The following is a 13,918-nucleotide window of genomic DNA, read 5'->3' on the forward strand; positions in this document are numbered from 1 at the left end:
TCCGACTATAGCAATAGGTAACGCTGACATCTCGAATGTTTCAATAGGCTTCGCCTCGTTCGAAACGAGAAGCGATCTCGAAAACACCACAAGGTTATCCATAATACCCTGTCGTCGAAGCGGCCTGAGACTAAGCGAAAGCCGTGTACACATTCATTTGCTGCGAACGAAGTGCATTTTACAAAAGCAACGCCAAATTCAATTCGAAGCGGGCAGCCGGGACCGCCGCCATGTTGGTGGCTAATTCCTTCCCACAATTCCTAATGCGATGATCCTGCGTTTACATGCTCCGCGAGAGTCGACTCGCGCCCGTAAATCTACCCTCGCCTGGCGCATTGATGCGATGCGCCTTTCTAGCGCATTACTGCTGTTTACATGAATGTGATGCGCTAGAAATGCGATGCGATGCGACACTGTCGCATTCATGTAAACGCGGCTAGTGTGATGAATCTGTGACGGGCTAGAATATCTCAGACCACAACATTTAGTAGCATTGACATTGTGACGAAAATGCTTTGAGGGCTGCATTTTTCTTGCCCCAGATTGTTCTCAGCAGTGCATCTGGAATGAAGAAGCGACTGCGCTGTTATAACTGTCAGTTAGTCACATCATTACTGTCATCACTAGGGCCAATGTGGTTGAGGGAAAATAAAAAGTGTGGGCAAGATTTCCCTCCATGGTGAAGGAGGAAGCCGCAGTGAAAGAACGCTTCCTTGACCGCAGCAAAATTCTTGAAGTTGTCAGATGTGTGGATAGAATTCTCATTGCAATCGTCTGCCCTAAGGAGCTCAGTGCCGACAAAACAAAATCATTTAGAGCTGCAGTCTATGCCGACAGAAACTCCTTGACTGCTTATTGTATGGCCCACCATTTGGCAACAAAGAAATAAAACACTGCAGTCTAAAATTAAGCCACCAGTAGCTGTCTGCATCGGAAGCTTACAGCTAATACTTGAAATTAAACATGCAGGTATCTTACACAAACCAATATATCTTATTGAACTAGTACCATCCTTCAATTACTATATCATCCCCAAAGTACAAACAAAAATGATGACGTCACCACTTGCGAGATCGCCACTCATTGATTGGTTTCCCTCATGCAGCAGCGTTCCACTCTTTCTCTGAGTGACGTAACAGCCAGAGCAAACCGGTTCTAATGCAAACCGTTACAGAATACGGCCCCAGGGCAGGCTTCGCATGAATCAGTATGCAATTTGAAAGCACTGGCACCATGACTTATTTATTTTTCCTGTTTTTATGGATCCTCACAGACACAAATATAGCGTAACTACTTAACAAAAATGCAAGAAACATGACTGCATTTAATTTTGCAGCCACCAGCCACGTGCTTGTTATGAACTCCTAAATTGAAGCAGTTCACACCAGGAAATGCCTCCCTTTAAGCATTCTAATAAATAAAGCCATGGCTCCAGCAGAAATGTGCCTCAGTTACCTAATCGCGTGGTCTACGGTATATATTTAAAGTTGAAATTGATTTAGTGCCCTTTAGAAAACTCAGTAAGTACCACTGTGTGGCAAAACAGTATGCTTTAATGAATGAGGAAAATGAAGCAAGGTCCAAGTCCATCTAATGTAGAGAGAATAAAATGACTACTTGTGAATGAATGAATGAATGAATGAATGAATGAATGAATGAATGAATGAATGAATGAATGCATGAATGAAAGGAGAAATTATGTCTAAAATGCATTTGTAACCAGTTACAGTCTGTCTTGTAATCATTATAATAGCCTGCAAGCGCAATTTCAGAGCCATCAGATCAGGATATAAGGCACCCCTTACCATTGCTGGATTGCTGAATACCATCGGGTGGCACAGGGGCAGTAGTCACAGTGGGCGGTGCACTGCTGGGTGGCGAAGGGTGGGTGCCCAGAAATGGGACCAGCGAGTGCCAAGGAAAGACAGGAATGGGCTTGCCATCGTTCCAGCCTGCAGACACAATGACACATGCACCTATGGAACAAAAATATGCTGAGCCGACTGCAATATTTGACACTCAGGGAGGACAGCCCAAGAAAAGCAACAACTAGCTTGCACAATTACTAGCTATTATAATTACAATTTTCCACTTAGCCTACAAGACTTCTAGTGTGATAACAACATGCACTTAGTAACTGCAACAGTTGATACTAGTGGTAAACCATTTTTACGCCTCATTCACCATGGGTACTGCTCATAAACGGTTAATAAATTAAAAATTTATCTACATGCTTTTGGGTTAACAGAGCTGAACATGCAGTAGCCAGAGGAAATATGCATCCTGCCGAAATATGCAATATTGCCTCCTAAGCATGTGCTCCAAAACTTGCTAATAATGCACATTCAAACTAGCCCGTATAGAATCCAGGCATTTCTAATTACTACCTACATCAGAAAGTGTAAATAGATTCTTTATTATTTGTTGAAAACCAATGCACGAGACCACCTACATTAAGTTCAGCCCACGGCCAAATCTGATATATAGAATGAAATGCTGAGCTCTTGCAAGACATGCTGTCCACACCACTTTCATTGATCATTCTTAATGCCTGGAGCCACTTCAGCCGTATTCCATCAGAGCTTCTATATACGCTTTCAAAAGGGTCAGAGCTATGTGGAGGTCTGCCATCTTGCATGCCACACGAACCACTGCTGTGAAGCCACCCTTAGTGTTTGCAGGAGCCAGGCTAGACAACACCAATGAAAGTGCGTGTTTAGCCTGTTTTACAGATATTCAAGCATGTTTGACTTCAAATTAAGTATACATTTGAGGGAGGGCAACTCCACAACTTCTTATTGCAGCAAATATAGATATGCTATTGCATGCACTGATGTGTAGCCTAGCGCAGGATCTTCAACTGCACAACTGCAGCATTATGATCTATCAAACCACATGCCAATCAGCAAAGCTGTGAATGAGCTATAAAAAAAAAGATGAGAACTTATCAGAAATTTCTACTGAATAATTGAAAGCAAATACATAAATAAAGACAAAACCAATATAGGAAACAGCTGTCTGGATGTTAGTCCCCACACAAGGGCTTGATAATGTGACCATGAGGGTGTGTTACCAGCCATGTTACATTTGTTACGTGCTTGGCGAATGGAAGCGCGAGCAGGGCATGGAAAACAATCGTGCAAATCTAGCCCCCACATCTTTGGGAGCCACTTTACAATAACTACACTCACTAACCCATGACAGGCACCTGATGGTTGCACTGAACTAAGCTGCATAGAGCAGGTGCGCAGTGATGTGGCAGCCATAGTCCAAGGTCTCCAATGCCATGTTCACGTTGAGACGCGGACACATAGCCTAACAGAGGGCCTGCTTTGGCTGTAGCAAATCCTAGCAATGCGACCTATTACCTAAAACTGCTCTCAGATGTGTCACATATGTGCAGAAGGACCAGAAGATAAAAAACAAAAAAAAGGGAAAAAAAGAAAGCAACAACAAAGGAAGCACCTCACTTGCGTCATCTAAGTATTGCAAGGGAAAGAGAACCCCGGATCGCTACATCATTACTCGTAAAATAGCCTAGTTTCATGACCACAGCACCACAGGGCGATTTGTTTGCGTCTACAGATGCCCTATCAGTCACTGCAGCCACACACAGCACACTTTGGCTGCCCTTCAGCGATACACATCGCACTTGCGTTGCGTGCACATCGCGGTTCCCAACAAACATGGAAAACAAACAGTTTGTGTGATCATGACAGAGTGCACCATCAATAAAGTTCAGTTTCTCTCGTTGTGATGGCGTATCAGTACTGCCATCACAATACGAATTGCCGAGCACGCGCTGAAACAGCACTCGGATGCTCCATAGTGAACTTGCACTTTCGCTAAAGGTGTAGTCTCGTCATGAAAGAAACAGTGCAACTTTACATGGACGAAGAAAGAATAGACAAGGTTGTGCTGTTTTTACATGATGCATTGCACAAATGTCAGCTACAACAAAGGAACAGTCTGTTTTGTCACTCACGTCAGTGAGTCAAGGACACGACACCTCGCAACCCGGGAAAAAGTATCTTAAGTGGACAGGGGTTCTAATAGAGGCTACATAGGTGATATGCTGTCAAGCAGCACACTTTCGAGTGCGATCAAGCACGAATGGGATTGGAATTTTGGGCTGTGATTGACTTCTTTTGTGCATGCTGTGGGAGGGAGCCGATCATTCAAGAATTTCGATCTAGATTGGGCTCAATTGAGATTGAAAGTGGCCTTGTGACACTAGTATTATACAGACATATCTATAAAACAATCCTTTTGCTGTCACTTTAATTATACTCTGAGCTGAATATCACATTCAACATTACTCTCTGAGGCATGTGTCCACACTGTGGAGCATGGCAGCACAGTAAAGTTGACTGGCACAGAATGCCAAAAAATGAGCATTATCTTCCCGTCTTGAAGTATATGAAAAATGTGCACAAACGAAATAATCGTGGACTGTCAGTAGCAGAAAGCCAATGTTCTGGCATATATTAAAGAGTTGGACTTGGTAATACCATGCTTTCACAAATAATCTCTTTTTTGGTGCCACAAGTGACAGTTCTATGCTAGGGGGTAAAAATGCTGAAATATCATGTGTAATGGGTGCAACAAAATAAATCAAAATTAAAATGCAGCTCACAACCAAATAAAAATTTGAAGCATTTACAATCAGTCATATCAACAGGAGTGGCTCTCCATGACGAATCTAGGTGACAGAACTTTGGGACCAACTGACCAAGCTTTGCTGGCAGTTTCATTTTATTTGTTTGTTTATTTTTTTTAAATCTTTCTCGCTGGATCAGTTCACACGAGCTTAAATAAGTCCATTTTCAAACTGGCCTGGCAAGTAGCTTCTTCCGAGTGTAATAAAACATGATTTATAGTTACCATGTCTTCCAATTTCAGCAACAACTGGTGTGCCAGATAACCATGATACCTCTAACAACTTCATGGTCTTAAAACATGTCATATATATTGAACAGTGTTAGTGACAGTAATGTGCTAAACAAAGGGAGTACACTAAGTGTCCACCTAGTAGACATGTCCATTTTGTCGGCTGCTGAAGTGCTGATTGGCTGGGGGCATCTGTCTCATTCTGATGCATACCTGAGCCCAGCCAATCAGAACTTCAGCAGTAGACAATATGGACATGTGCACTAGGTGGACACTTACAGGGTACAGCACTTCCCATTCTTTCAAGCATCTCAGGTGCATAAAGCTCGAGCACTCAAACAGTTGAACAGGAGATAGAGGCAAATCTTCAGAAAGAATGCCGCAAAATGGAGTCATTGCAAGTTCTGCACATGCACCATCAATAACTGCATGATGAGATAAGGATGTCCGATCCTAGAACGATGGCTTGAGAGCAGCGGAGAAGAACAACGAACTTAATGTGGTATAAACTGTCTTGTATGGCGGCACGGACGGTGCATGCTCCTAAAGGCTCAATTGGCTCGCCACTTTTACGTAGCAAAAAGGCATTGCGGCTTTTTGGAGTGTACAGCGATGCTGGTCAGCAATCACTGACACTGCGGCACCCGTTTTGACAAGCACGTAAATGGCGATACCTTAGGCATAAACTTCAATGACATTCGCAGGGTTTGAGTGAGGGCTTGAGCAGTTCAATGAGATCACAGTTCTTGCCTCTAGAACTGCGCCTGTTAGTGTTCCTCCACAGCTGGAGGGTAGCAGATAATGAGGCACAGTGAATGTTGACAGGGAGATGGAGACTGACGAGTGTTGAAGATTCGGGGACAAGAAGAAGAGGAAGCAAAGTGGAGAACAGGTGAAGCATAGCGGGACTGGGAGTCAATTGCATTCCCTTGTGGTCTTGCAGTATCGGAAGGGTACCAATCCCGCTGGCGGTAGAACCGTGCCACGCAACCAGCAAAGCCCCTTGCAAAGCAGAAGGGCCGGTTGTCTTGGGCACGCCATGGATTGTGAACAGGGGGCCCAGGTTGGGGTGCACAAAGCTGAGCAGGGCATATGGGCTGCAAAGACGCGCCGAAGCTGCTTCAGGATGTGTAGTGCACAGCTGCAGAAGGTGACGCGCAGAAGCCATTTATGGGCCTGTAGTGTGCAACTGCAAATGAAGGTGTTGAAGTGGCGACGACAGCAGAGTACGTGAGTGGAGCCGGTGCTGGAAGTGGCTGATTAGCAAGGGGTAGTGCATCACTGACTTGTTCGTGTATGACCCGTCGGAGACAAAGAGGACTCTGACGACTGCGTAGCAGGCAGAAGTGACAGTAGGCACACGTCTTCCCACCAAACAAATTGTTTGGTTTGGTTGAGGAACGAGGAGTAGGTGGGAGCAACACTGGAAATGTCAGTTAGGGCCACAATCGGTTCGTCCGATGCGACAGCTTGGCACACAGTAAGGTGTTTGCAGAGCAAGTCGTAGCTCTGGCACAGCGTAATGATGTCATCAATCGTTTGAGGGGTTTTCACCAAGATCATTTGGAAGGCATCATCCTCTATGCCTTTCATGACATTCTTTATTTTTTCAGCTTCAGGTATAGCGGGAGTAATGCACCAGCAAAGGTCAACTACATCTTCAATGTAGCTGTTAATGTTTTCACACTATTGCTGAGCTTCACCATGCAAGCACTGTTCTGCACGGAGCTTGCGCACAGCAGGGCGATCGAAGACTTCTTTGAAAAAATACATAAACACCGTCCAGGTGGAAAAAGAATGTTCATGATTTTGGAACCAGAGATTAGCAACTCCAGAAAGATAGAAGATGACGTTTCAGTTTAACTGTGTCATCCCATTTGTTATGAGCACATGCGCGGTAGCATGGACGAGAGCCAATCCTCCCCGTCATGATCAACGGTGCCGCTGAAGACAGGAGGATCTCACTGGCGTAGAGCACTGGAGCATATGCTAGGCTATGCCAGGCGAGGATCAGGCTGTGCCGCGTACCCAGGCATGGCAGAAACGGGTGGGAGCGTCTGGCTGAGGACTTCCAGGTCGGTAAAAGGCCAAGCACCTCCACCAAATTGTCGAGAGGTGTTCTAGTGCAACTAATGAAGCTTTCAGAGAGTAGAGCACCACAACAAGAGGTCACACAGCTCAGGCAATACAGGCACAAGGCTTCAACCAAACTCGTCGTTGTTGTCGTTTTTCTCAAAGCAGTGCATACTGCTCGTTTTTCTACAGTACAACTAAAAAAACTTTCAAACTACAGGACCACTTATATGGTCCCTTGCATTTCAAAACTTTCTGAATATGAGGTATCTGAAGTGAACTTGTTCATCCTAATGCAAAACATGGTACATAAACATAATATGTTCTTTTCCCTCAAAATCTGATGCTCACATTTAATTTGTACACCTTCCTAATGCAACACGAGGAAAAAATAATGTAATATTGCAATTTTTGCAACAGAAAAAAAAAGACTAGAAATGCGAATACAAGTGAAGTGGCAATGTCCAATTGAACTGTAGCGTTCTTCAATATTCTACCACATTGCCTCATTTGTTCAGTCTGCATGTTAACAAACTTGCAAGCATTACATTTTATCAGTGTGCTGATGACATCCTGCTTGTTTCATGGAGCCCCAATTAGTACATCATGCTTTTTACAGCTTCAAAAGGATGATGTACAATCGCATGAATGTCCTTGATGCCACATCAGAATGCGCCAATCCATCAGAAACAGAGTCTTTGGTTATGACATCCAGAATACTCGGGTGATTGTTTCGGCAAACAATTCCATTTATTTTCACCCATCATAATCTGAACACATTCTAAGTGGCAAATATATCATGGAATTTATATCGATCCCGATGATTCATAGAGCACATACATTTGTAAGAACTTACCAATGTTTTTGTCCCTCCTTTATTATGCAATTGTTTTTTCAGCTGTGAATAAAGATAGCATTGAGAACATGTTCTCAATGTTGACTGTAGTATCCATGAACACAGCATGCACTGCTTTTATATGCAAGCGTACATGCCCATCTGTGAAATTGGCAAGATTAAGTTGGAGGTCACTGAGCTGGGAGAGGGAAGGGAGCGCTGGAGGAGGTGGGCACCTGGAGGTGGAGAGGAGCGCACGCAGGGGGAGGCATGCAGGGGCATGCGGGGGAGCAGGGAGAGGAGAAAGGAGATGGGACATCGCCAAGGCTGAGGGTACTAGGAGACGTGCTGGTTTCACCTCCTCTGGCAGTTGCTACAGACTGTGTGTGCTATCGATGTACCAAGTCTATTAGGCGATAGAGAGTCGACTCACCCCGAAGTCGTCTGCAAGCACCGGGCACTGGGCACAAGTTTGTTTACTTAATTACTGTCCTAATCAAGTAAATGTGTTCAAGTTACAAGTTTAGGAATGACAAAAACAATAAAGACAGATTATTTCCTTTGCTGTAGCAATAATTTACACATAATGCTATGCTCCCAAGATTTCAATCACTTAGCAGAAAAACTACATTCATTAAAATGGCCTTTACAATATCATCTCAATTACAATGAGTAGTCTGAAGACTCTTCAAGAATTCACACAGCTTTGAGGGCTGGGCTCTAAGCATTATGAAATCAGCAAGTTTTGTTTGCTCAAGGTCCAACCCACTTTTACTTGCAGATAGTTTCAAATTTCAAGTTAAGTACACATGCAGCTTGTGACGATAGAAACATTTGCCTGCTCGTGCCTTGTCTGCAGTCAACAAGCTGCTTACGTATTTGGAAACAATGTTCAATTAAGTAGCAAGCTCTACTGATCAGTTCCAATGACTCTTCAACAAACACACAAAATAATGATGACAATGCCTTGCACCACTAAGCTCATATCGAAAACGATGATTGCATGGTGATGTCCCACAAACTACATTGTTTCTGATAAGCCTTAGAAAGTTGTAATCAATAGTTTTCCATATTTCAACATAAATTACAACACTCAATCTAAATTTGAATGCAAAATCATGGAGACGTTTGCAGAGAACAAGCTATATATTTCAAACTTCTGGTTATACATACTACCTAGTTGGCAATGGAGGGATGGAAGCGGCCAAGGAGCAGCTCTGGGAGCAGCAAATCTGGCACTTTGGAGCAGGTTTGGAACATGAATTGTCTGTTTTTGGAGTAATAAATATGGGTTTTGGAGTAGCTTGGTAAACGTCAATGTGAGTGAAATACAGGCATATGAAGAAAAGGTGTTCCTTATTTGACTTCGCTGAACACTATTAGGTTGCTGCAGATCTGTTCTGCAGTAGCGCGCAAGACAAGCAAATTCATGACGGGGAAAAACTGCCATCCGTCTGAATGTAGCATAAAGCAGCAAAAAAAAAAAAAAAAAGGAAAAACCCATACAGGTTTCTCAGAAACCACCATTAAGTTACATACCATATGTGCCAACCAAATATGGACAAGAAAAATATGATCGAAGGCTTTTCGTGAACAGCGCCCATTCTATGTTGATAGCTTTTGTCAATGCTAGTCTTTTTTTTTTTTCATTATGAACAAGCAACTAGTGCTTAATTTTAATGCACTAACAGTTATTACTTTACTTATTCAATCACATGTGAATTCAAAAGTTGTGGAACATGTCGAGATATGACCAACAGGGTATATAGTGATCCAAGTCCTGCGTGGTTCTTTTTTCAACAAAAAAATAAAGAACAGAAGGACAAGAAAGCGCGTGAGAATATTATTTTAGTCCTCGTGACAACACGTCCCCACGCCAGTAATATAGTGGTCTCAGACGTAAACGTTGTCATCTAGTGCAACGTGTGTATTACGAACATGTAAACCTGGGCCACAGTCTAGTAAAGGTTCGGAAAGTGGACCGTTCACAAGATCGTGCTACTTTGTGTTCAATTGGGATCGAAGATGCGTGCCAAAAACTGCTGACACAGTGAGAAAAAAGCGCACAGCTTGTTCCCCATGCTCCTATCTAACGAGGTTTGTGTAAATATTGATGCAGCCTTTAGTGCGCAGAAATGCCACTGTCACAGTGCGTTTATGTCAACTTATTTCACGGGCTTTCTTTCTTGTTAAAGAAAGTATTCACGAATCCTAGGTTGTTTAAAATGCTGTTATTGGTAATTTGTCAACATCATCCACAACTTTTCATTGGCATCTCATCGATTAAGTAAACTTACAAATTTAGCTAGCTAAACATATTTGTTAATAAAGGGAAAATGAGGCATCCACTTAAATGTAGCAAATTGGTACAAAGGAAACCGAGTCCCGGACCAGGATGAATTTTTCTTCAGTTGCAACGCTTTTCTTTCAAGGAATTCGTTTGGGTTTCCTTTGTAGCAGTTTCCTACGTTTAGGTGGATGTCTTATTTTCCCTTCATTAATTCTCTCCACCTAGCGGGCTTCCACAGAACTATTACATCAAGCTCTTGCCTTTGCTTCGAGTTGTTGACAATTTCGACTTTGCCCTGCCATCGGCTAGCCGCCTGGTTAGCTCGGATGGTAGAGCGGCTGCCCCGGAAAGGCAGTGGTTCCGGGTTCGAGTCTGGGACCAGAACGAATTTTTCTTCAACTGCGAGGCTTTTCTTTCGAGGAACCCATATGGGTTTCCTTTATAGCAATTTGCTACATTTGGGTGGATGTCTCATTTTCCGCTTATGAATTACTTCTCTCCACCTTGCAGGCTTCCATAGAACTATTACGTTAAACATATTCGTGCACAATGAAGGAAAAATATTCACACTGGCCACCGTGAACAGCACCCATTAAAGTACAGTGACCGCCGTTCGCACGGTGCCCTCTGGTAATTTTTAATTCTTAATAATAATATTTGGGGTTTTACGTGCCAAAACCACTTTCTGATTATGAGGCACGCCGTAGTGGAGGACTCCGGAAATTTTGACCACCTGGGGTTCTTTAACGTGCACCTAAATCTAAGCACACGGGTGTTTTCGCATTTCGCCCCCATCGAAATGCGGCCGCCGTGGCCGGGATTCGATCCCGCGACCTCGTGCTCAGCAGCCCAACACCATAGCCACTGAGCAACCACGGCGGGTAATTTTTAATTCTTGGTGAGCTTCAGTTAAGATAGCAGAATAAATGTGAAGTGACATCACTTTCAGAGAAAAAGCTCTAAAATATTTTTGAAAACAACAAGGGGATATATATGTTCACTGGCTTTCCAGTCTGCATCAGTCACTGGAAGCTCGATTATTCGGGCTTACTTAGGGTTCCGTCACAGGCACCATAGAGCCAATGTAAAATGGTAACCAATATTTGGTATGCTCAACGGTGGTTTATCAAAATTTTTTGACTCGATTAGCACAAGTTGCATTGTGAACACTGTTGCCATGAATGCAATTTCGAAGGTTTGTGGTTTCACTGAACATTTTATTAGTCACAATTTGGCCGCTAAGGTTGACTAAATACGAAATTTCACATCCTTGGCTTGCTACTGCAGCGGTAAGAGCATGAATTTGTGTGCTGTGGCCGCGCAGAAAGTAGTGTAGCCCGAGGGCAAATTAATTTGAGTGACGACTGCGGTTGCCAATCAAAATTTGTGACCAAGTTTCACGATAGCAAGCTGGTCGTTTGTCGGTGTGCTGCACTATCATCCCGGTAACTGGACGTGATGCACGTGCAAAATAGATTTAGAACGTCACACGCACAAGCATTCACACATTAATTGATACAGATGTACAAATACAGGGCGAAATCATGTGCTAAAATGTATTACAAGACTAACGAGTTACACGCTGAGCAGGCTGTTCGACCTCATTCACTCAGTGCGACTTTCCTTCCCGGCTGCACCGTGAAATGAGCACCAGTTCAAATCGCCTTTAGTTCGTTCGCGTATAAACAAACGCGTAACACTTTTATAAAATGTTCTTAATGCATTGCATAGCACAAAATGGTTTAAATTTTCTTGTGGCCTATGGTTATATTTATACCACCAAACACACCCACACTCCAAAGATGCCTACGCTGAAATGGATTGCAGTGCTAAGCGCTAATCAACGCACGTCCAGCTAAATTTGGCAACTTCATATTAATTAGTGTTTTGGCACAGGTTGGCACAGCTCGATGGTTTGGCACAAGATGACACAATTGGCAAAGCACTTTCATCCCTGCAATGCATCTTATAGAACCTTCATTGTGTTTTGCAAATGACAAGGTCACGAAATCAGAGCAGCAACCATTTAGTTCACCTTCGCAGATGTGCACTAGTTGACAATAGGTGAAGGCTAGCCCTCAATACCACCCTCACCAGGTTTGACTGTTGTGAAAAGTATGGCATTTTTTAAATCAACTCGGAAAGTGGCATTGGCCTTGTAGCTGCAATATACAATGTTCACTAGACTGCACGAAGTGCCACAGCGACAACCTTATCACTACAGATTCACATATTTAAAACCCCAAGTTCAGCATTATGGCTAAGTCATTAAAGGCACAGCCCTGCAAAACTAGAGACAGACTGCAATGTTTCTAATATGCAGCTTTTTTTTCTTCTTTTACTGTAAGTCAGCATTCACTCGAGCACTTTATTGTTATTTTTCGTAACACATAGAGAGGCATTATTTTTCTGCTCAAAGCACTTGCAGATGAGTGTAATTTTTCGCTGCGACTGGGAATAGCAGTTGTTTGTGGCAGCCCCACTTTGTCGATTTCAAATACTAGTATAATGCAAAGTATGGTTCGTGCATCAAGGGCACACCGATGTACTTTTCAGCAGCACAGTTTTGGTTCGCCAATGCTCATGAAATGGGGATACTGCAACATATTTGAGCACAGTTAGCCCCTTGCATTTCCTCCATTTCCAACGCTGCAACAACATGCAACACATGATTTGTCACTTTTCCTTGTGCCTGAAGAGCCACTTGAGACTGTTTAACTACTATATTTATCATATAATGACATGACATTATGCCTTTCGTCCTAATGTCCAATGTCGCCACTAAAGAAGAATTAACTAATGTCTCAAGGCAGGCAGATGGTTGTGCATAAACTGCCCCTTTAGTGATCCTACCCAGTATATTTATATTTTCAGCAATGGAAATCTCTGCAGAAAGCAACATGACACAGAGGCATGTATAAACAGGAACACCAAACTTCTGTCTAAAGGTTAAGCTCCTTTACATGGCAACTTCTATTATTCAGGATCTGTCAACTATCCTAACCAGATGCTTGAGCCAAATAATATTCGTTACGAGGCTCCTGTGACCAAATGAATGCACTAGCAACCGACAATTTGGTAGTCACTGATGAACTGCCTGCCAGGCTCCCCAATGTGCAGCTTGGCGTTAACAGAATAACAAGGTCTGTTTCATCCAGTACATGCTCATAACCATATTTAGTAAAATTTTTCTAGTCGAATCGAATACAGAATATTTCATTAAAGCTAGAAATAAAAAAGAACATGCTGCTTCAGTGCAAACATAGGGACCTTCAATAAAGATTATTTGCCTTAAATTGCTGCAACAATCCTGAAGCGCACCCCCCCTCCCCCCCCCAAAACAAACGTCCATCAGGTAAACACTTGCAAGATATTGTGGCGGAAAAAAGGAAAAGGAAGGGTGCTTCTCCATATGTTACCTCTCAAACCAGTGCCTCCGAGTATTAACTCAGTAGTTCTGGCACAGATAGGTTAACAAAACATATGAAGTGGCTCTGTGGCCTTTTTTTCTTTTTACCTGGTAGTCACTATAAACTGTTTGTAATATGGGAACAGACCAAATTTGAAGCTTTCTAATAATGTTTCTAGGTGAAAGCAACCTGAACAACATGGAAGGTTGAGGTTGAACCCTTTTGAAACATGTCACCAGAAGCCCCTAACCCAAGACACACAACTTCTGTCTCTTTCATTCCAGTTCTTATCTTATTCATGGCAATGATATCAAGTTCCTAAACAGAATATGGCTTGAATAACAAAAACTAAAGAGATTCACATTTGAAATGTTGAATGTTCACACACCCCTGATATTAATGTGCAACATCCCAAAGCTG

General features: G+C 42.9%; 1 protein-coding gene across 6 annotated transcripts in view; it reads right to left on the reverse strand.

The window, feature by feature from the left end:
• Nucleotides 1–13,918, reverse strand: part of cic (Putative transcription factor capicua) — a 116,277-nt gene that overhangs the window by 90,344 nt on the left and 12,015 nt on the right. For all 6 annotated transcript variants that reach the window (XM_065448479.2, XM_065448481.2, XM_065448484.1 and 3 more), the window contains exon 3: nucleotides 1,806–1,952. In XM_065448479.2, coding sequence (XP_065304551.1) covers nucleotides 1,806–1,952 — 147 coding nt within the window. The remainder of the gene's footprint in view (nucleotides 1–1,805; nucleotides 1,953–13,918) is intronic.

The sequence above is a fragment of the Dermacentor albipictus genome, chromosome 4 (genome assembly GCF_038994185.2).
Source record: "Dermacentor albipictus isolate Rhodes 1998 colony chromosome 4, USDA_Dalb.pri_finalv2, whole genome shotgun sequence".
NCBI lineage: Eukaryota > Metazoa > Arthropoda > Arachnida > Ixodida > Ixodidae > Dermacentor > Dermacentor albipictus.